We start from the raw sequence: 22,590 nt of genomic DNA, 5'->3' as shown, positions 1-22,590 counted from the left end.
CCCACTGTGCCTCAGTTCAGTCATGGAGCTGTCATTTTCTTTTGATTATTTCTTGTATTAAAAGGTGTACTGAAAGTATCAGGAATCCATGCTGTTTCCTTTGTACTTTTCATCCTCTGTAAATAGCCCTTTTCTATTTCCAGAACTAATCTAGCTTTTCAGTAAAACTAGAAGAAAAGTCTGTTTCTGCTTATCTGATCCTAAGAACTGGATAATTAATTGAGATCTCCAATACTAGAGCCTAAAAGGATACAGAGGGATGCTTAGTCTAGCTTGCCCCTTTAGTAGCTTTTCCCCCCACCGTGCTAGGTTGTACTTACTACTGGAGGTTTAGTTATTTGCAGGATCACAAATGCCAACTATCAGAGCATGAGACCATCAGTTACTTATTTAGCTGACACCTCTCACTACTTGCCACATATATTTGGAACTCTATAATCAGTCCGCACAAGAGCTGACCCTGTGTGTTCCAGTGTTTTTCAAGTCTCACTGGCCACAAAGGGGAACTGAATATGAACATGCATGCAAACCTCATCAGTTCCCTTTGCAACCAGCTGAAAGTTGTTTTTAATATAGCGGAAACAGTGTTTTTCTTTTGAGTACAAACGAAATTTCCACCCAAATAATGAAGCATTTCTGCTTCTGACAAATCAGGGAACACATAAGAGGACACTAAATTGCGAGAAAGGCAATTAAAAGAGAAAGTCAGAAAATAAAGAGATAAAACTGAACTGGGGAAGAGAAAGAGGTGCTGCTGAGTACAGGAAAGGAAAAAAAATAGAGGGGGCAGTATTGAAGATCTTGGTAGGTGACAACATGAGAAGAGGCAGGAAACATAGAAAGGAAATGTGTATAACAGGAAAGGGCCTGTAACAGTATTGCCAGCAGTGTTAAAGGAAGGCATTAAGATTTTTTAGTCCAGAAGTTTGCCATTGGATAAAATTTGAAAATATCACACATCAGAGGGATTACCATTCCCACCTGAGTTTATACTATTGAGCCAGTTTTACAGTGAAGGTGCCTTGACCCCGCTTCAGGATGCAATGCAGTAACCTGTTTGACCACTCTGATTATGCATAACAAAACCAAGGATCAGTAAGAAAGTGAAGAAATGAGCACCTAACATAACAAATGTCACAAAACTCCCAGAATCCATCAACTTATTTTAGATAGAGTTTAAACAGTCTCTGTAGCAGTAAATATTAATGAATGCCTGTGATGTGCTGAGCAAGGGACATGGGACAAATTCTGCTACAAAAGAAGATTCTGGGAAACTGCTTGGGGACCATTGACCATACAGCAAGCAGCCTCCTTCCTCTGCCCCCCGGCCGCACACATCTGAATAGCCCTGAGGGCACGACTGTATGGGCACAACATGATGGGGCAACAAGATCACAGGTGGCCCCTGGTTGCCACTCATTATTAAGGTATTGAATGTTCTGTAAAACCCAAAACTTCTGTTAAAGGGATCTAAAGAACATCTAATCCAAACTTTATTAAATGCTCGAAATGCTTTGCTGCCTTTCCAGCCTGCTGAGGATCCATACTATATTGAAATAGTTCTACTAGCAAATAACTCACTGGCTTTCTATTCCATTTGAGATCTGCAGTTGTTAGAAAAGCCTCTTCTACAGTCTGGTGAAACATGCTGCTTGCAACTCCCATCCTTCACTGGTCCTCTTTCTGCTTGCTGTCTGAGGCTACACACACACACACACACACACACACACACACACACACACATATTTTTGCTCTAATGCCTTTCTTTTAGTCTTCTGCTTTAAGGCTAAGTAATCCCATTCTTTCAAACTGTCCCTCTTCTGGCATCCTCTCCTCTTCTACTTGCTCAAGTTTCAGAGTATGGTTCTGACAGCATGGGTCTGCTGTAGCTCCTGTCCTGGACGTTGCTGTTATTAGTGAAAGCTAAAGTTAAATTACCCTTTATGAGTGCTTTCCCCACCTCATTTGGTCCAGGTCAGCTTCCACTGTGTATCTTCCTGGTTCTGGTGTGTACCTTCAGCTTCTGACCATTCCATTTTATATATTTCCCCTGTCTTTCCTTTGGCATTTGAGTATTTCAGTAACATATATTGAATGTTTCCTAATGGCCAAGAACATTTATTCACTCGTTTAGTCTCCATAACACTATGAGTTAGGTGTTCCTATTATTTTTGTTTTCTCAGTAGAGGAAAGAGAGCTTGTACAAAGTTACATAGTAAGTGGTGGAGCCAGAAATTGAACTCAGGCAGTCTGGTTGCAGCAGCTGCCCTATTAACCTGTCCATTATGCTGCCTCTCAGTTCATTATTTAATGTTTAATGTCAGTAGGCTAAGAAGACCTATTGGATGCAGCGCCACCATAATCCTCCCCATGGCTTTACCAGTGGGATGGTAATACTCTTGGTCCATTGGTTAAGACTGTTCCCCTGGACTCTGTCTGGGTGGGCAATACCAACATCTTCCTAGTCTCCACCCCCCTTTTTCTAACAAGTTTCCCTCACTTACCTGCTAGTGAATGGCCAATTCTTTCTTTAAATATGTTGATACACTTAACAGGTCAGCTCCTGGTCTAGGAGACTTTCTATCCCTTTAAAATCGTTTGCATATCTGTAATACTTAGATGTTTAATTTTGTAGGTTAAGTCTGAGAAAACATTTTTGTTCTCAGGGGACACCTCGTTTGCACTCCTATGTACTATACTATTTCTGACTGAAATGCCAAGCTGTCTAATTATAAGATAATTTCATCTGCAAATTCTTTAGCTTGGTCCTTGAGGGGTGTATATATTTCAGAAGGCCAGGGTTCATCTAGATTTATTGATTAGAAAACGTCTTCCTTTCCTTATGGTGTCTGGCAAAAGAAACCATAAGCAAAGTAAAAGACAAGTCCCATACTGGTAGAAGTTATTTGCAACCCATATAAAGAACAAAAGATTAGTATACATAATATATAAAGAATTATTTCAACAATTTGAAAGAAAAAAAAAGAATAAAAGCAACTCATTAAAGGGAAAAGGGGAAATGGTGTAGATATGAATAGATGATTCACCCAAGAAGAAACATGAATGGGCAAAAAAGAAACATGAGGTGGTGCTGCTCCATTTCACTGGCAGTCAGGGAGGCACAAATTAAAACCACAGGGAGATGCCATTTCACACCTCCCAGATTGGCAAAAGTTAGTAAATCTGATAAAACCAAGTATTGGTGAGGATGTGGGTAGAGGAACTCTTATCTTACTAGTGGTGAGATAGGTGTATAAATTGGTAAAATCACTTTGGAGAGCAGTTTGTCACAACTGAAGTAAACTGAAGATGTTTATACCCTTTACAACCAAGCATTTCTACTTCTAAGTGTCAGCCATAGAAAAATTCCACACATGCACACAGGAGACTTCTCTTGAGTGTGGTTTCTAATAGTGAAAAAGTGGAAACCACCTAAAGGCCCATTGTTAGGAGAAATGGAGAATTGAACTGTTGTTTATTCTCACAGTAAAACACTATGCATCTGTTAAAATGAATGAATCTATCAACACAAACATAATTTGAGTGAAAAAAGTTACAAAAGGATGTATTAGTGAGATACTATTTGTTAAATTTTAAAAACAAAAACTAACGCACATTGTTATTCATGCCACTTACGAATGTTATAATAGTATAAACATGTACATCAAAATGATATACACTAACTTTAGGCAAGAGGCTACCTCCGGATGAGCTTTAGTATATCTTCTTGGATTATGTATAGGTACAAGGGAACAGTTAAGCAAATAGGGCCAAAACATTAACATCTGCACAATTTGGGTGATGGGTGCTTAGCTGCCTGTTATGTTGTATTTTCACTTTTTTGTATGTTTGAAATATTTTATACCTAAAAAATGACTATATGTGGAATTACCAAACCAGAGTATGACTGTAACAGTTAACTGTTGCTCCTGGAATAACTTGCATGGCTTACTAACACAAAAAGAGATTCTATGCATCATCAATACCTGTATCCAAACCACAATTAGAAACCTTTTCCAAAGCTCATCTTATGATGGTTCTTTATGCATTTCCTGGGCTAGAAGCAAAATTAATAAGGGTGAGATGCTCTAATTTGATTTCTTTTTTTTTCTCCTTCTATTCAACCTGTATGCTTTTGTACTGCTTTATTGTCCATGTTTCAGGCAGAGCTTTCACAGAGTGTACAAATGTGTGATAGCTAGAAAACTAGTTCTTTAAGATTTTGGTCTTTTGACATCACACAGTTCTGATGAGTAATAAGCAGAATTTTTTGCCCTAAATACATATTAATACCCATTTATGGTTTTTTTTAAAAAACAAAAGACATCACAGTAATTACCATTGTGCTTGGGCAGAATGAAATGAAAACGAAAAGCAGTGTCTTAGCAGAGACAATGCCTGTGGAATAAAAGTCTACCAACTTGCATCCCCTCATATGTAAAATACAGAAAATACTTCAATCACGATGCAATGAGGAGTAAATGATAATAATGCATTGCGAGCACCCAGCACAGTAAAAGGTACATAAATATATTTTACTTTGCTTCCCATTCCGTTGCATGTAAACTTGAAGGGGGGAAATAAGAGGCAAAATAGAAGTTTAGGACAAACCTAGCACTTCCATTTTAGCTCTGAGTCTATTGTTACCACCACGCAAGCAGTCCTCCATGTCTTAATTTGAAAACCAGACTGAACTGAGGCACTATAGCAGCCACTTATAGGAATGTGTTCTCAACTTGGCCATGTAGCTACGAAAAAGGACACTGCATCATCCATCGTGAGAGTTTCTATCTCATTCGAGTTGTCATAGTTCAGATTATATTCTGAGATTCAGATGCTTTCTTCTGATCAAAAATACAAGTTTCTTTAGAAGTTTATGGTGTCCTTTGGTGCCTGACATAGAAAACTCTCCAGTAAATGTCATATCTGTTGTGAATATTTTTCTCACTTTGTGCTTTTGCTTTTATTTTTGTTTATGGTTTTTGACAAAAAAATAGTCTACTTTTAAAAGTCAAATCTATGCATCTTTCCCTGTGCTTATTTCTATTTTATTAATAGGAAGTCTTTTCCCTTCGACAGATGAGTTAGTCACATATTTTTAAGTCTTTTAATGCATTCATTATTTACATTTAACTCTTGATCCAGATATAATTTTTTTTTGGTGTGATATGAGGCGAGGCTATAAATTGGCTTTTATTTTAAATAAGCACAGCACTATTTATTAATTCATTTCTTCCTTCCCCGATGCTTTTTATGAGGTCTCCTTTATTTGCAGTGATTCTCTTTGAAGGAAGAAAGTGTATCAGAGTCACTCAGAAAACTTTTTAAAACTTCATTTAACAGCAGAAACTAACACGCCATTGTAAAGCAATTATACTCCAATACAGATGTTTAAAAAAAAATTCACTGAACCCCACTTTGCAAGCTTCTAGCACATCTTGACTAACAGAATCCTAGGTTGCCCTCTGATTTGTTCCTGCTCCTACCCTGTTGAGAGTGATTAATTTGTCATATAATCTTCTCATGTATCGTTGAGGGTCTGCGTAGAGCTGTGCATTCTGTTCCATTGATAAGTTTATCCTTGCATGTGCTCCACAGTGTTATCCTTAATGAAGGATAAGAATATATTTTAATATCTGGTAAAAATAAGTTTCCATTCATACTTCAAAAGGCTAAAAAATAAGTAGCCTGTTAACATGTTTCTGCAAAATCCAGGCTGCCTGTTGAGAGAACTCTATTTCATGCTGTTTTTCTCTTATGGATAACTTTTCAGTAAGGCTTTGCTTCACAGAGCTGTAATTATATTAGTTCTACTTTCATATCAGCAGAACTGAAGAATCCATTTTGAAAAGAAGTTGAAAACAAAACCTTCTGTACTAGAACAGAATTTTCTTTTTCTATTGACCTGATCTTAGAAATTCAACTGCCATCAAACCCAGCTCTGCACAGAATACTTTTCCAAAACTAACAGCAAAACTCAGCATTTAGGTCTTACTCTCGCAACCAGGCAGTTAATTATGCCTTTGTTTGGTTTTGCATATGTGAGATGTTATTTAGAAACTTGTTCTCAAGATCTTTTGCAAGGTGAGGCTATGTATATACTTCTGAATTTCCCTTTTCTGTATGCTTCTAGAACTAAATCTTGGCTTGGGGGAGGTAGGGACAGTGTTTCCTACTTGTGTACACCAATGCTCAATAAGAAATAAAAGATTATATGTAATAAATAGCCTTAAATTTGGTAAGTTTAGCAAATTTTTCTAAAAATTTAGAAACATTCTCAGGATTCAGGTTACTCTAAGGTATGTTATTAGTGAAACTTCTGTCGGTAAAGAAAATCTGTTAGGAGCTTATGGATAGGTTGACTTTTAACAAAATTTATTTTATCACAAATATTATAGCAAGAATTGACTCAGTGTACTTTTTTACTTTTTTAACAATGCCATTGTGCAGGGCTTTATAGGGATCATCTCATTTAATATAAATAATGAGAACGCTTCTAGAATTATGAGTGTATATGTGTTTCTTTTAATGTTCCATAAAACTACTACTAGTAATAATAATAATGTAATTTAACCATTCAAACTGTATGTTTACAATAGACACATGTAGGGATATAAAATGTTTACCAATAATGTAAAAAAGATTTTAATTTTGAGAACATGAGAGAAAATCAGTATTGTCATATTTTTAAATTATACAAACAGAAATACTGAATTTCAGTTTGGTATTTGTTAACAATTGTCAGAGCAGAGTAATTAATATAAAATTTATTACTTTTTTCTGAGCCTCTGATTTTTCTGCAAATTTCTATTTTTATTCTCAAATGTTTCTTGTTTTTTAAATATAATTCTGCTTTGACCTATTGTTTGTTCAACCATTTGTGTACACTTATTGAAATACAACTAACTGAACACTAACTGTATACAGTCCAAATCTCATTAAAATAAATTCAGCCCTAACGAAATTCTTCATACTCTTTAATATTGATTTCCCAGTCAGTGGCCTACCTGAAGTTTGAAGAAGTATTCTGACTATAAAAAAAAAAAAATTCTCATACTCTGTGACAGAAACTTAAGAATGGATCCTTGCAGTTTGTCATAACAGGCTTTTACATATTAAGTCAACAGCATTCTGATTCTGTGTGTAATCAAAAAACTGTTATAAAGCAAAAACTAACACACCATTGTAAAACAATAATACTCCAATAAAGATGTTACAAAAAAAAGAACAATGCTGGCCAAACTTTTGAGAATGGTTGCCTTAATGACATCTCCTGATTACAATTGTATGACGTTTTCTGCAGCTATATCTAGATACATTGACTAGGAAAAAAAACAAAATAACCTACTTTTTCAGTTCTGTTAAGCACCCCTTCCCTCCCTCCTTCCCTTCTCGTTCATCCATCCATTCATTCACTCGTTCATTCAGTTATTCAACAAATATGTATTGATCTTCTTCGTGCCAGGCAATGCAACTATGCTCTGGGTAGTCAGTGATGAATGAGGGCCCTTTTGAAACCCTCTTACACTGTTGGTGGGAATGTAAATTGGGGCAGCCACTATGGAAAACAGTATGGAGGTTCCTCAAAAAACTAAAAATAGAGTTGCCATATGATCCAGCAATCCCACTCCTGGGCATATATCCAGAGAAAACTATAATTCAAAAAGATACATGCACCCCTGTGTTCATAGCAGCACTATTCTCAATAGCCAAGACATGGAAACAACCTAAATGTCCATCGACAGATGAATGGATAAAGAAGATGTGGTATACACACACACACAATGGAATACTACTCAGCCATAAAAAAAGAATAAAATAATGCCATTTGCAGCAACATGGATGGACCTAGATATTATCATACTAAGGGAAGTAAGTCAGAAACGGAAAGACAAATATATAATATCACTTGCATGTGGAATCTAAAATATGACACAAATGAATTTATCTACGATACAGAAACAGACTGACAGATATAGAGAACAGACTTGCAGTTGCCAAGGGGGTTGCCCTTGGGATGAGGGAGGGCTAGATTGGGAGTTTGGGATTAGCAGATACAAACTAGTATATATAGAATAGATAAACAACAAGGTCCTACTGTATAGCACAGGGAACTACATTCAATATCCTGTGATAAACCATAATGGAAAAGAATATGAAAAAGAATATATATATATATATATATATGTATATATGTATAACTGAATCACTTTGCTGTACAGCAGAAACTAACACAACATTGTAAATCAACTATACTTCAATAAGATAAATTAAAAAAATAAAGAATACGAATAAGGGCCCTTTCTCTTAGAGCTTACTCTCTAGTTATTTTTGAACACACGAAAATTTCAGAATTTGCTCCTTTTAATTCTAACCTACAGGTTTTCTTTATTGTTATGAAATATTTCAAATACTCAGATATATACCAAAAATTACATAACAAATACCCATGTATTACCACACAGGTATAACAGACATTATTAATATTTTGCCATGTTTGCTTCAAATCTCTCCAGATGTAACCATTAACCTTAAGTGGGTATATATGTTTGTGTATATTATGACGTATGTTTTATATTTTTATTGCATATGTATAGATGTGTAAAGAATACGGTATTGTTTTATGTGGTTTTGTATTTTACATAAGTGATTTCATAGGGTACATACCCTTTTGCAGTTTTTGTTTTTTATTCAACATTATTTTTGCCAATTCTCCACGTTGATGCATGCAGATGAAGTTTTTTTCTCCATTCCTTTGCTGATGCATACTCATACTTAGGTTGTTTACATTTGTTTAGTATTGTGAGCAGTAGGTCACTGAGCATCTTTACACATGTTTTCTTGTATACATGTTTGAGTGGTTCTGTAAGATGTATACCTAGTAGTGGACTTGCTGGATCATAGGGTGTACACATCTTCAATTTTGCTTTATCAAAGTGTATGGTCCAAGATGGCTGAATTGTTTATAAATCTGTTTTAAGTAAGGTGCAGTCTTAAGTACTGTCGCTAGGCTATTGAATTTTAGCTCGCCTATTGTACTAAGCAGTGATAGATAGTGGGTGATTTCATTTTTTATTAGAATTTTATTATTTCATCTGTTAATAGAGGTTTAGACATAAGTGAATACAGTGGCAAATTATACAAGCTTTTTAAATGACAATGAACATATATTTTCTGACATTTTAAGTTGGTCCTCAAATCAGTTAACTTTTAAGCACACTTTAAATTAGTATTAGGTACTTGATTTTGAATAGCTACTTTAGTGACTTGAGAAACTATAACATTTTCTTTAATTATTCTGTGGTTAAAACCATAAATTTCATTTAATTTTATAATCTATGTTAACAGTGTTAGCCTAAAAGATTTTATATACAGATTTAAAATCTAGTGATGAGTGTAAGCTTGCACTTAAAATATTTTATAATTAAGCAAATGAAATATCACAAATAAGCAAAGGACTTTGGGAGGATCTAAGCTTTGTAAATGCTAGAGCTTTGTTTCATAATTTTTTGTTCTTCAAGGAATTAGGCTGTATTTTATCATTCTTTTTAATATGTTTACCGTAAGTGCTTTAAGAAGTAGACTGAATTTTAGCTGCAGCAAATGTATCATGCAGGGAGTATCCTGGTTTAAATTCTGAAGTGCTTTCACTCCTGCTCGCTTCCCCTTGAAATCGTCTGGAAAGAAGTTGGCACATTATTTTGCGAATGTTACTGGACATCAGGAAATACATGACTGGATCTAAACAGCTATTAAAAGATGAGAAAACCAGCATGATCTCATTGGTTTTGTGAACGATTTCCTTCCAATCGCAAGACGACATATTTAGCTGTGAAGAAATATAGACAAATCGGAAGCCATGATAGGGAACAAAACATACAGTAAAAATGACAAGCACAATAAAGGAATTCCGGGCTGTAGTGGCATATTTGCCAGAATTAGGAAATTTTGACCTCCTTTTAGAAATCCTCAATAGATTCTTGCCAATCTTAATATATGAAAGGATTATTAGTAGGAAAATTAGCCAGAACATTACCACAAGAATGTAGTTAAAAATTGCTTCTCCTTTTGCATTATGCTTATCTCTATAATGGAAACACATTGTGGAATTATGACCTCCTTTCTTAAGGGTTAAAATAATCATAGTTAAAAATCCAGCAAGAGCAATTATCCATACTATACAGCAAACATAAATACTCTGTTTGGTTGTTATCGCCTTCCGTTGTTGTATAGACCGATTAATTTTTATGTAGCGATCCAAACTGATGAATCCAAGCAAAATAATGCTAATGTACATGTTCATATAAAATAGTGTTCCCACAACCTTGCAAAGAATCACACCTAGTGTCCACTTGTTTTGGTTAATGTGATACATTATTCGGAAAGGGAGGCAGAAGATAAGTAAGAGGTCTGCAATGGCTACATTGAGTAGGTAAATCTGAATGGAATTTCTTTTGCGGTGGATACCCAGAAATACATAGAGGGCAATTATGTTTCCAACGAGGCCCACGATGAAAATAACAGAGTAGAATGTTGTTAATACACTAGAGAGTAATTTTTCATCCATGGAACAGGCAGTAAAATTTGATGCTCCTGAGAAGTTGTGTGGCCATTGGACGCTGTGATTAGTTATAAAGTGCACTCCCTGGGAGGAGCAAGGCCAGCTGCTGACTGAAGTTGTCGTCATTGTTACCATCTGACTTCTCGTTGTCTTCTGTAGAGATCAAAAAGTGAAGGTGCTAAATGACATGTTCCTTGACTGTAACTTTTATGTCTTCAGATTTCTCCTACAACAGAATGCCAAACATTGAGTGAGTCACTTGTTATTTTAATAACAATTACTTTAGCTCAAAGCACAAATAGTAAATGATTTATTTTCAGACATTGTGAGAAGCTTTCCTTTTATCTTACTTTGGACCATTTGGATATCTACACAATATATGTAGCAGCATTATGGTATCACAAAACAAGCAGCACATATAGTAGAATCTTGTGGAATGTCCTGATCTAACCTTTTCTATGCTATGATAAATGTTCAAGGTTTGTTTCATTTATTATATTAAAATAAATATCTGAACTATGGAATCATCTTTTCTTAGGGAAGTTTTTATGGGAATAGAGATGGAGGTGAAATGACAGCTCATATTTTTCGAAGATGAGTGTCAGTTTCCCTAAAGGTAGTTACAGACATGAGTGAGCTGGGCCCACTGCTGGCCCCTGTCCAGCTTCCTGCCTTGACTCTTTCCCTCATAGGTGGCATTCATTCATTTTGACACGTGTTGCCACATGGTATGTGACAGATAAACTGTGGCAGTCTCTCATTCCATGGTGGGAATTGGGGAAATGGTCCTAAATTTCTTCCTTTTCAACCTAACACCAAGTTGAGGGTATTAAAATCACTTGCCTACGGGGGCATGCAATTACCGTAACAGACCAATAGAGCACAGCACTTGCCTCATTAGGCAGGCTCGTAACACTGCACAGGAGAGCAAAGTAGCCAAACAAAACCAAGTCAGGTGGTGACAGCCGCCAGTTAGGCACCTTGGAGAGTCTCCTTGACCTAGAAGCATAGAACATAGAGTGATAATGTAGATGGGAAAGAGGATGTGTAATCCAAGATTTTGGAAGGAAGTAACTGCAGCTGAAATATTCCGTGGGCTAGGTCATGTGAAACTTTGTAAAATAGTGTGTGAATTCCACTTGTTTGTGGCAGCAGAGAATGTTAGCAGTGCTATTTGTTACTGGCTGTTTGCTGGGCATTGGCTGCTGTGAAGAGCTCAGTCTGAGAGGCCATCATAAAGAGAAGATGTGAGGAGAGGATTCCAGGGGGTCTTGTCACATTCCTTTCTTAGAGTGACTTCCCTATTTCTTTACAGAAGCTTCTTAGCAGGTGTCATAAAGACATTCAGGACAAGGTTATCAAAATCAGACCTAACTAACTCTGTGACCTTCGGCCAACAACTTAGTCTTTTCTAAGCCTTAGTTTTTTTGTTTGTAGAAATGGAAAAATGCATTCTATAAACAACAAAACTGGAACATAACAAGTGTTATGTTTACATAACACCTGGAACATAACAAGTGTTATGTTTACCCTGGAACATAACAAGTGTTCAATGACAGTTAGCTTTAAAAAAAATAAAACACCTTTTGATTAATTTTGTTTTAGTGAATATCTCACACTTGGCTAAGTACTGCTTGGAAAACGAAGGTGAAAATGACAGAGACCCTGCTCTCGGTAAATATTTTTTCAGGAGTGTGCATTTAAACTTTGAATGCTGTACAGTGGATTTGAATTACCATAATTAATTTTCTGATTTGACATTATACACAGAGAAAAGCATTTGGAAGAACTTAGCCTTTCTTAAAACTACCTATAATTTGATCAAGAAGAAACCATTTTAGTAGAGTGTGAAATTCTTGTTTAAAATTTTGTCAAGGGGGGAATTTGAATCCTTGGTAGAGGAACTGACTGGTGAAGAGGAAGTTATGTAATCCCTGGTAAGAGCCTGTCGCCAGAGCTGAGGACAACGGAGGGAGGGAGGCAAGAGGACTGAGCCTAGTCTGTCGTGTGTCTCAACTGCACGGAGAGACAGATTTCACAAAGCTTATAGAAACTTGCACGCATGTTTCTGGTGATCTGAAATTCTAAAAAGGAAAGGGCAATCCAGGAAGAATGGCAGGCTGCCAAAAATGGAGCTGATAATGCAATGTAGATTACCAGGAAGAGGAGAAGGGCCCCTGTAGAGGGACCTGTGTTGCGTGGTCACATAGGGAACTGGCTGACGCTCAGGTAGAAACATCTCATAGCCATTGATGAAAGTGAGCTGAGGCATGACAGGTGACACGAGTTTGAGAGCTCAGACAGCTGAAATGACTTTAAAGGTCATAGAGTTTTTGTTTTGTTTTGTTTTTCTTCTCCATTGCTATATTTTAAACTCCATTAGGGTTAGGAAACAAGTCTGTTTTGTTTGCCTCTGTGTACCAAGTGTTTAGCACAATAAATGCTGTTGAATGAAAAAGGGAATTTAGTAGAAAAGTATGTAAAGTCCTACATGTGGATATTAAAATAAACTATTCAAGTACAGGAAGGGCTTTAGCTACATGAACAGAAACACAATTGTGATTGACTGCAGTTGCTGTGCCTGCAGTGTGACGTGGCTGCAGCAAAAACTAACCTGTCTTTGGTTGACTTCGTACCTATGGAGTGTCTTAAACGAAGATTGTCACTACTAATCGGTACTGTCCTAAGCTGGTAGGGTTCCACCTGGAATACAGTGTTTCATCCTCAGCAGCACACTTAAAAAAGGCCACAGAGCCAGTGAGGGGGGGAAGAGCCCAAATCATGTCAGAGGAGCAAGTGGAAGGAAACAGGCACCTGGAGATGTGAACACTTTCAAGGCCATGGAGAAAAGGATTTCACCTCCTGATGTATGTCTTCCGAAAGCAGAAGAAGGACCAGTGAGTAAAAATGCAGAGACAGATGTTGCCTGCTTTTAAGGAAATGCTTTTTTAGAATGAAACAATCTATTTGGGGAGGCAATAAGGTTTTACCACGGAAGATTTTTTTGAGACTGCCACAGTTGGATACTTTGTAGAAGAGACTCTCAGTGGCTCTCAATCCTGGCTGCATATTAGAATCCTCTTGAGGGCTTTTTAAAGATACCAATGCCTGGCTCCATCCCCAGATCTTCTGATTTAATTGGTCTGGAATGGGCTCCGGGCAATGGTTTCCTTTAAAAGCTCCTCAGGGGATTCTAATGTGCAGTCAGAATTGAACCCTTGAGCTAGATGACTGAACCAGTAACTAATATTTATTTAGCATTTGCTGTGTACCAGACAGTGTGTTAAGCACATTTATATTATTTCATTTACATAATCCTTATAATAACTTTGTGAGGTAGGTATTAATGAAAGATAAAGATGTTATGATCGTTACCCATGACCACACAGCTCTTAAATGTCTGTACCCAAGTTGAGACTCAGATCCGTCTAGCTTTTAGAGCCCATGATCCTTTTCACCAAACCTCACTCCTCCTAATCACATATGATCAGCATTTTCTTTATTAATGATGAGTTCTGTCAGCGGCATTTTGACATGATTCCTTTAGCATTATCCACATTAGCGATTTTAAGAAAAGATTGTCATCTAGCTTTACCTCTCTGGAAAAGGTACTAACCTTTTTATTTGCTATGTCCATTATAGTAAGTAAGTAAGTCCAGAGTTTACAGAATCACAAATCATTCATCAGAATGTTCAGCATATCCCCCAGAGCATATCTTTTCAAACTTATTTCTAGGCCTGATTGTCATAATCAAGATGTTTCTAGAAAGCCATTAGCGCAAAGCACGTAGCCTGAAACCATTTGCCTCAGCTCTAATCTGCAAATAAAATAAATAAATAATAGTTGTACAGGATCACCAATAAACCTTTCTGGTTTTGCTTTATTTTCAAGCTCAAAGAGAACAATGTATTTGTTTAAACAGTAGTAGTAGCTGTCATTTAGAACCCTGTATTGAATGGCTAGTGTTCAGTCATTTATTAACAAATTAACAGATTAGATTCTGTTTGGAACTTAATGGCTGATTTCTGCCTCCTTTACAATGTGTCAATCACTCGCTGTTCCTAAGGCCATTTACTGATGTTTTAAAAACCACTTACTTGATTTGTTACGAATGGCCAGTGAAGATAAGAAACAAACCACTGCATTCACATAGGGACCAGTTTCCCAGGGGACATTAGTTGTGACTGGTGTGAAGTGGTCACAGTGGTTTTCTGATAGTAGATGGTTAATGGTTTTTAATGTTGTTACTTGACAAATCCTGAAGTTCCGCAACCCTGTATTAGTGCTGCATTGTACCCACCAGCACCACCCTCCCCTTGCCTGTAATTTTTCAACTGGCTCCTACAGGAGCTTCTGTATTAGAGGGCAGGACCCGACAGATTCCACTGTGGCCTCCAATGAGCAAAAGCTTTTTAAATGCAGTTTGGGTATGTTTGTGAAAACATCACATTGCTATGTTAAAATACATACCTAGTTGGCAGTGGTAGCAGCCGTTTACATTTGTAGTTTGACTTGATAATCACTGAATCATTCAGGCCATGCTTTAAAAATTGCACTAATTTCTGCATACAAAGTGAAAATTGAAAGCATGTTACTTTGGAAAGAATATTATTAGTAGTACATTAGCTTTTGTTTTCAATTTAACTGTGGCTAAAACATTTTTTAATTTTAGGTGAATTCACTAAAGTGTATTTTGCTTTTTCTTTTCTCTAATATTCACCATATTAACTTCTGAAATGCGAAACTTAAAATTTAACAGATTTGGTAAATTACCATAAAATAGAAATCATATAATAAAGAAAATACTATTATTGAAAATAGGGAGTCAGCATAACTTAATAAAGTTAATAAGTTACAGATCACTTATAATACACTGGAAATAAAATTTGTTGCATATGAAAATAACTTTTAATTGATTCAAGTAGATCTGCAAGTCTTTGTGGCAGTATCCAAAATACAGTATAAACAATGTGATAATATTGATAGTATGAGCGTAAATATCTCATGTCCTAAAGTACTTCAAGTAACTAAGAAGACAGCCTCATTTTAAGTCAAGTCACGGCAGAGGTATCATTCAGTTTACTCAGGTTTCTAGAAGCAAAGTGTTGCTAGTCACCATGAAGCAGGTTTCATTTATATTACTCAGATAATCAGAATGTAACTTAAAAAACGGATCATTTATGCAGTTGAAATCAAGGCATACTCACAGTTCAGGCTCTCTTGAAGTAAAAGGAGCTGAACCCCAAGATTCCCTAGACACAGAGATTCGTCTTGGTGTGTCAGCTGGGTTCCTCCATCCGGTTGTGGTGCAATTGGTTGGGGTTGTCTTTTTATTTTTTATATTTGCATGTGGTGGTAGGTGTGTTTTTTCTCTTTTCTTTCTTTTTTCAATATGACAACCCTTAGACTCCTTGTGAAAATATTTTTAAAACCCTACCACTATGCAACAACTTTATCTTTAAGCTTAATCAACACTTAACTTTAAGAAAATATTTATATCTTTTCTATGAATACCTTCCACTTTGACAATTGTGAAAAGTTTTCCCTCCTCCCCCCCGCATAAAGTTTATAAATTCTAAGCAGAAATATGCATTTTTTTGTTTTTCCTAACTAATGATACATAATATGCTATATGTACTTTTAAAGCACAAGCATTTAATTTCTCTTTCTTTCTGGATTCATTTTAGAAACTAACAGTCACATAAAATGGCATTCCTGTGTCAACAAAAAATTGGTATTTTCCATTGGCACTTGCCATCTACCCCTACAAGGATTAAATCATGTGCTGCTGCAGCTGCTGACTTTGAACACGCCCTGAAAGGAGTTCAGGTGGCGAGCAGAAATGAGGCACTCTGTGCTCCGGAAAAAACTGGCAGAACAGGTCTTCAGATAGTTAGATATTTTCAGGAGCTGATTTTATGAGCCCAATTCTTGCCTCTCCTCATATCTAGAGAAGCACTAAAATCCTTCATGGTGACGTCTGTTCCTCGTGACTAGCAGTAACCTGCACGAGACTAGCAGAAACCTTCTGTAAAAAATATGTGCTTGATTGCACGTATTCCCCCTTCACCAAAATCACGTATATACTGATCTTCCCCCCTGTCTCTTTGGAGCAGTTTCTCAGAGCTATCTGGGATGCTGTCTCCCAGGCTGCAGTCCTCATTTTGCCCCAAATAAAACTTAACTCGCAACTCTCACGCTGTGCATTTTTTTTTTAAGTCGACACATGTATTGCATTATAGTAACATGAGTAATGAATTATTTTATTATTTAATTTTTAAAAGGTTTATTTGATCTGTGTGTTATTTTAGTATGTTTTCATGTATTCCCTTAAGACCTTGGATTTATTTTCTAAAACAATCTTATAATTTTAGGATTAGATGAAATTTGTGATAGTATTCTCTCCTTTTTAGCACCATGATGAACTCTCCCAAGTAAATTAAAATATCTCCTATATTTTAAAGAAAATAATGAAGTAATTCTGCAGGGGTTTTTTTTGGTCCTAGTCCAATATTTAACCACTACCTGTCCATCTGTGTAACTGTTGGCCCTGCAGTTTAATGTCATTTCTTCTTTTTTGTTGTCATCTGAAATGAAGAAAAGTCAGTTATTATCCTCCCCATAATTGTTACCCTTTAGCTTTGTTTACTTTACACTAAATAATATTTAACTCATTGGGCTTTATCTAACATTCTAATTATTTCTGGGTACATACACTCTTCTAAACATCATATTCTCCAGAGCTTTTACTTTGTTATAAATATGACACATGGGACAGAATATTTTTAAATTGCCAGAATAAAAATATTTTGTAGCTCTTACTTCACTCTAGAACTTCTGAGAAGGAAGATGATTACTGTATTGGTCTAGGAGGAATTTGTGTGTGTGTGTGTGTGTCTGTGTGTGTGTTTGTGTGTTGTTAAAAAAACACATAACATTAAATTAACTATCTTAACTATTTTAAAATGTACAGTTCAGTAGTGTTAAATATATTTATATTGTGCAAGTATACTTATATTGTTATATTTATACTTTATAAAGTATATTTACATTGTTCAGTAGTGTTAAATATACTTAATTGTTGTGTTTATATATAGAAATTTTTCATCTTGCCAAACTGAAACTCTGTGTCCACTAAACATTAGCCCCCTCTCCCTCTTCCCCTACCCTTGGCAACTACCTTTCTACTTTCTATGATTTTTGACTACTCTAGGTAATTCATTTGAGTCAGATCGTGCAGTATTTGTCCTTTTATGACGGGCTTATTTCGTTTAGCATAATATCCCTGAGGTTCACCCATGTTGTACCATGTGACAGGATTTCCTGCTTTTTCAAGCTACATAATATTCCATTGTATGTATATACCATATTTTCTTTATCCATTCATCTGTCAGTGGGCATTTGGGTTGCTTCCACCTCTTGACTATTGTGAATAATGCTGCAATAAACATGGGTGTGCAAATATCTTTTCGGGATCCTGGCCGGATTTATTTAAATGACTAAATAGTGTTTATCTATTATATGTTCTATTTCATAAAATCTAATATAAAATTTTTATCATGCTAGCTATTTTTCCACACCTAAGCCATCCCTTTTCAAAACACTGATTCTGTTTTAATCTTCAGTTCCCTGATGACCCTACTGTGACCAGATTTGAATGTAAGCTTTTCTTAGTTCTTCCTTTATATGAGCTTTTTCCTGTTCATTCTGAACTTTCTGCTTTTTGTTTTGGTGTTCTCAGCTTATTCCCATACATCCTCTTCTGCTCACCCTTCCCCTTCCTCAAACTCTGTTGATATCTTAGCTTTTTATTTATACAAAAGATAGAAGTAGAAAAGAAGAAATAAACAGATATGCTTGTTTGGTGCCATCCATTTATGATATTACCGGCCTCTCCTTATCTAGATCCCAACCCTTGTTAAATTCAGCTCACCACCCACTCCAGGCCTGAACCTCACCAGCTAAAATGAGGACTGCTGGGTACAAACACAGAATAGTGCTGATTGGTCTCGCTTCAAACTCATGACTACAAACCTCGAGTGGGCCCCTATGCTGCCAACAGTCCTGCTATATTTCCTTAGTCTGGCGGTTCTCAAAGCATGGCTCCTAGACCAGTAGCATCAACATCACTCAGGACCTTGTTAGAGATGCACATCCTTAAGCTCATCCCAGACCTTATGAGTCAGAAACTCTGGGGATGTAGGCCAGCAGATCTGTGTGATTATGATACTAAAGTTTGCCAACCACTGTCTTAGTTCATTTTCATGTTCTTTGAAAACCCGTTTCACACCTTCACTCTTCTGCCAACGACCCCCTCTCCTTCCTCACTCCCACCTGCTGATCACTTTTTATTTCAAGTAAATGGAAAATAGAAGTGCTCAGAAGAGAACTTCCTCATCTTCTTACATCCACATCTGCCTGCATCTACAGGTGCCCCTGTATCCTGCCTTCTTCGCTGTCACTAGGGCCAACCCCCTTCCCACTTGCATATTATATCCCATCCCCTTTCTCTTCTGGGGTTGTTTTTTCCTTTCTACAGGATCTTTCCCATCAGCGCACAAATGTCTCTCTAAAAAAACAAAACAAAAAAACAAACCTCCCTGAAGATGTCTAGGTAGTGCTATGGAGTCATCTAATGCACGTGTTGTTATGTGAAAATTTTGAGTATTTGTATGTATTGTCTCATTTTCAAAACAAAACCAAACAATGGAAGGATAAACCAAAAACTAATGCCAATGAGGTGAGAGAAATTGGGCACGAGGAGAGGGGACAAAAGCTAGGCCTCTCTGAAAGGTATTTGTTTATGGTTTTGCCTTTGGAACTTTGTGTACGTGTTTTGTATAATTAAAACCAAATTAAGTCAAAATCTAATTAAAACAAATTGGCCTCACTATGTAACAAATTGAAAGTATAACCACAAGGAGAATTCTTTTAAGTGACTTTAAAATAGGGTGGGTGGTTTTGTTTTGTTTTCATTTTACATAATTTTAGATTTACAGAAAAGTTATTGTACAAGAAAAGTACAAGGAATTCCAGACACCTTTCGCTCAGATTCCCCATATGTTAACATTTTACCTTTTGTAGTCAGTAAGTATCCTGTGGGGAGCTACTCTGAGATTATACAAACATCCTGTCACTCTTCAAGCTTTCACCCACTAGTTTAGAACCCTTTGCTGGTTCTTATCTGACTCAGTTATTACGATGATAACTGCCAAATGGTGATTTTCTAATGCCAGAATTTCTTCTACATTTATGAATTGATTCTCTACTTAAAGGAAAGCTTTTCCTTCTCCCCATTCATTTACTTATTTATTTACATCAGCATAGACTCATGAATTCTTACTTTGTTGAATAGTAAAACAGTATTTTGATACATCTCTGACAAAAAGAATCACGAAGAAATCCTAAACAGCATACAGTGGTTTTGTTGTTACTGGTAATGGAAATGTTGTTATTTTGAAACTTTTATACACACACATTAAAGGAAAAAGCAAATGAATGATTATGTTAATGTCATTAGGTACCAACATTATCTGACAAAATCGAAGAAGTAAAATTAAAAACTATAATTGAGTAGGAAGAAGCATCAGTATGAATTGGTGATTTATTTTTTTTCCTTCTAAAAAATACGTAATTTTTAGCTATGTCCACTTGAAGAGTCGAAGCAGCGATAACCTAATAGCAATACTATACCTAATATCCATATTGTGGATTTAAATACCTTTACCCACTAAACAGAAATGGGGCTGTTTGGAGAAATGGTCAGTTCCAATTCTGGGGCAAGAAATGAAAAAGACAAGCCTTGAACACCTTGTGCCTGAAAGCAAGGAAGTTATCAGACTCCTAGAGTCTTAAAAAAGGACGTAAAAGCTGACTTAAGTAGGGGCTCTCACTGGCCAAAAACAGGACAATTCGAGCATCAAAATGAATAATGACTGCAATTGATTAAAACGCATCAAAAATATTAAAAATCTATAAATCATTATAGACAACCGCAGAAGCCTCCTACCTGGTCTCCTTTCTTCCACTCTTGTGCCCTTGCAATCTCTTCTCCACGCAGCAGCTCAAGTGATCCTTTCAAAACCTAAAACTCATCTTAATGCTCTCCTGCTCAAAACTTTCCAGTGGTTTTCCATCTTGCTCAGCCTAAAACCCAGAGTTCTGGCCTTGACTTCAAAACCCTAGACCATAGGGTCTTTGATCATCTGAATCGCGTTTCCCACCACTCTTCCCTTTGTTCATTCCTTTCCCAACACACTGGCTTCTTTACTCTTCTCCAAATATACCAACCCCCTTCGTGCCTCTGGGCCTTTGTACTTATTATCCTCCACACCAAGATCTTGCTTCCATGTGGCTTGCTCTGCGACTTCATTCTGGTCTGTGTTCACATATTACCCTATTAGAGAGGCCTTCTCTGACACCCCTTCCCTTACTAAATAGCAGCTCCCTAGTCTTCAAACCTATCACACCTACTTCCCTACCAGCCTAATTTTACCTCATAGCACTTAACACTACCTAGTCTTGTATTCATTTACATATGTTGGTTTCTTTGTTTATTCTCTATCTTAAGTTCCAATTTTATGATTTATCTCACTTAAGGGTTTGTTGAGAGTGACTGAATCCACGCTCTGATGGATACATAGATCTCAGTGTAACATTAACTTAAGCATAAATATAGTCAACAAACTATATAAAGTGTGTACTCTGGGATTCTGATTTAAGCTTCTACTACTCCTTCCTAAGAAGGTGATGAAGACACTGGCCAGGAGACCCTTTCTGGGTCTAGTTTGTATTTTCTTCTTCTGCATCATGGCCATCCTTTTCTAGGCTGGTTCATTTGCTGTGCCCCACACTAGAATCATGCTAGGGCTATTGCTTTTTTCTTCAGGTCTGTTGTCATTGATCTCTATTTGAACCAGCTGAAAGTTCTCATTGCGGGAGAACACTCTTTATCAGTTGGTTTCTATAGAGGTTTGCTTGTTCTTCCATAGACCCTTCTGGCTACTTTGTGTCTTCCTGCAGTTTGCTCACCATTCATGTACACTTGCTTTTTCTCTCCTCTCTTTCTCTAACTCATACACACTCATACATACATTTATGTTCAAGGGCTCATCTTTCTTTGTGCTAGACTGTATCGTAAAGGTCTTTAAACAGCCTTGGACAAAAAGTAACTTCCAAAGTGGAACCCTGATGCTTTCATTGGGCAGAGTAAGGATCCCTCCCACTTTTGCGTATCCATCATCAAACATCTCTCCGGGTGTACCAGCTCAGAGTTTTATTGCACAGGTCTCTTCATGCCCATTCTCATGCAGGCTAAACCTGAACTAAAACTGTGTCATTTTATGTATGAGCAAGTATAGGACAGAATAAAAAATACTTTTATCTTCCAAGCCTGAAGAGGCTTGCCTTTTTCACTAACTGGCATTTTAAGAACAGGTCATAGCATATGTAATGTTAGTCATGTTGGAGAGCATAGTATTTGAGTAGAGACCAAAGTTCCCTACAATTAAATGCTTCCGTGACACCAGCCCCAGCAAGGTCCCAGAAAGAGGCAGATGCAGAGGACAAGCTCCTACAAAGAAACTCTCATTGTGACCACAAAGCATATGATTCTTAGCCCTGGTCAAGCAGCTACTCCTCGGGGAGTTTGTCTTTACCCTGGACTAGAGGCCAGCCAAGTAGTCTCCTTTCCCCCTTCTCCTTTCTCACCTCCCATTCCCACAGAGAGGAAGGGCAGGTCCAGAGAAAAGACCCCAGGAAGAGCATTGAATTCCCCAGGAGCCAGGCTCAGTTAAAGGCATTAAATCTGACTCTTCTTACTTGGGGGTGGAATGAATAAAGAAAAGAAATAGGATGGTGGGAGAGTGGACAAAGAAAGGGCCATCAACATCCCCTAAGGGCCAAGATACAGTGGCTCTGTAGGTCAAGTCAGAGGTTACAAGAAACACAGGTATAAAATATATTTTTCCTTAAACAAATGTAGAGTGTCACTCAAAGGAAGAAAATATTGCATGAAAAGGCAGAAAAC

At 36.8% G+C, this 22,590-nt stretch overlaps 2 protein-coding genes and 1 long non-coding RNA gene across 11 annotated transcripts in view; 1 reads left to right on the top strand and 2 right to left on the bottom strand.

The window, feature by feature from the left end:
* Positions 1-22,590, top strand: part of CASK (calcium/calmodulin dependent serine protein kinase) — a 392,163-nt gene that overhangs the window by 231,706 nt on the left and 137,867 nt on the right. The gene's annotated exons all lie outside the window — the stretch shown is intronic.
* On the bottom strand, positions 9,572-10,699 carry GPR34 (G protein-coupled receptor 34). The gene has a single exon (XM_059911174.1). It carries the CDS (start codon positions 10,694-10,696, stop codon positions 9,572-9,574), a length of 1,125 nt encoding a protein of 374 aa, XP_059767157.1. The 5' UTR covers positions 10,697-10,699.
* Positions 11,438-15,859, bottom strand: LOC132357590 (uncharacterized). Its single transcript, XR_009500242.1, has 3 exons — positions 15,770-15,859; positions 15,033-15,124; positions 11,438-11,560 (listed from the first exon to the last, which is right to left on the bottom strand). It is a non-coding gene; the product is annotated as an uncharacterized LOC132357590 (long non-coding RNA).

This window comes from Balaenoptera ricei, chromosome X, assembly GCF_028023285.1.
Source record: "Balaenoptera ricei isolate mBalRic1 chromosome X, mBalRic1.hap2, whole genome shotgun sequence".
In the NCBI taxonomy this organism is placed as follows: domain Eukaryota; kingdom Metazoa; phylum Chordata; class Mammalia; order Artiodactyla; family Balaenopteridae; genus Balaenoptera; species Balaenoptera ricei.
This window is presented reverse-complemented; position numbering and strand designations above follow the sequence as displayed.

Coding starts and splice junctions, on each gene's coding strand:
- GPR34 (XM_059911174.1), bottom strand. CDS start 10,696: ATGGTAACAATGACGACAACTTCAGTCAGCAGCTGGCCTTGCTCCTCC.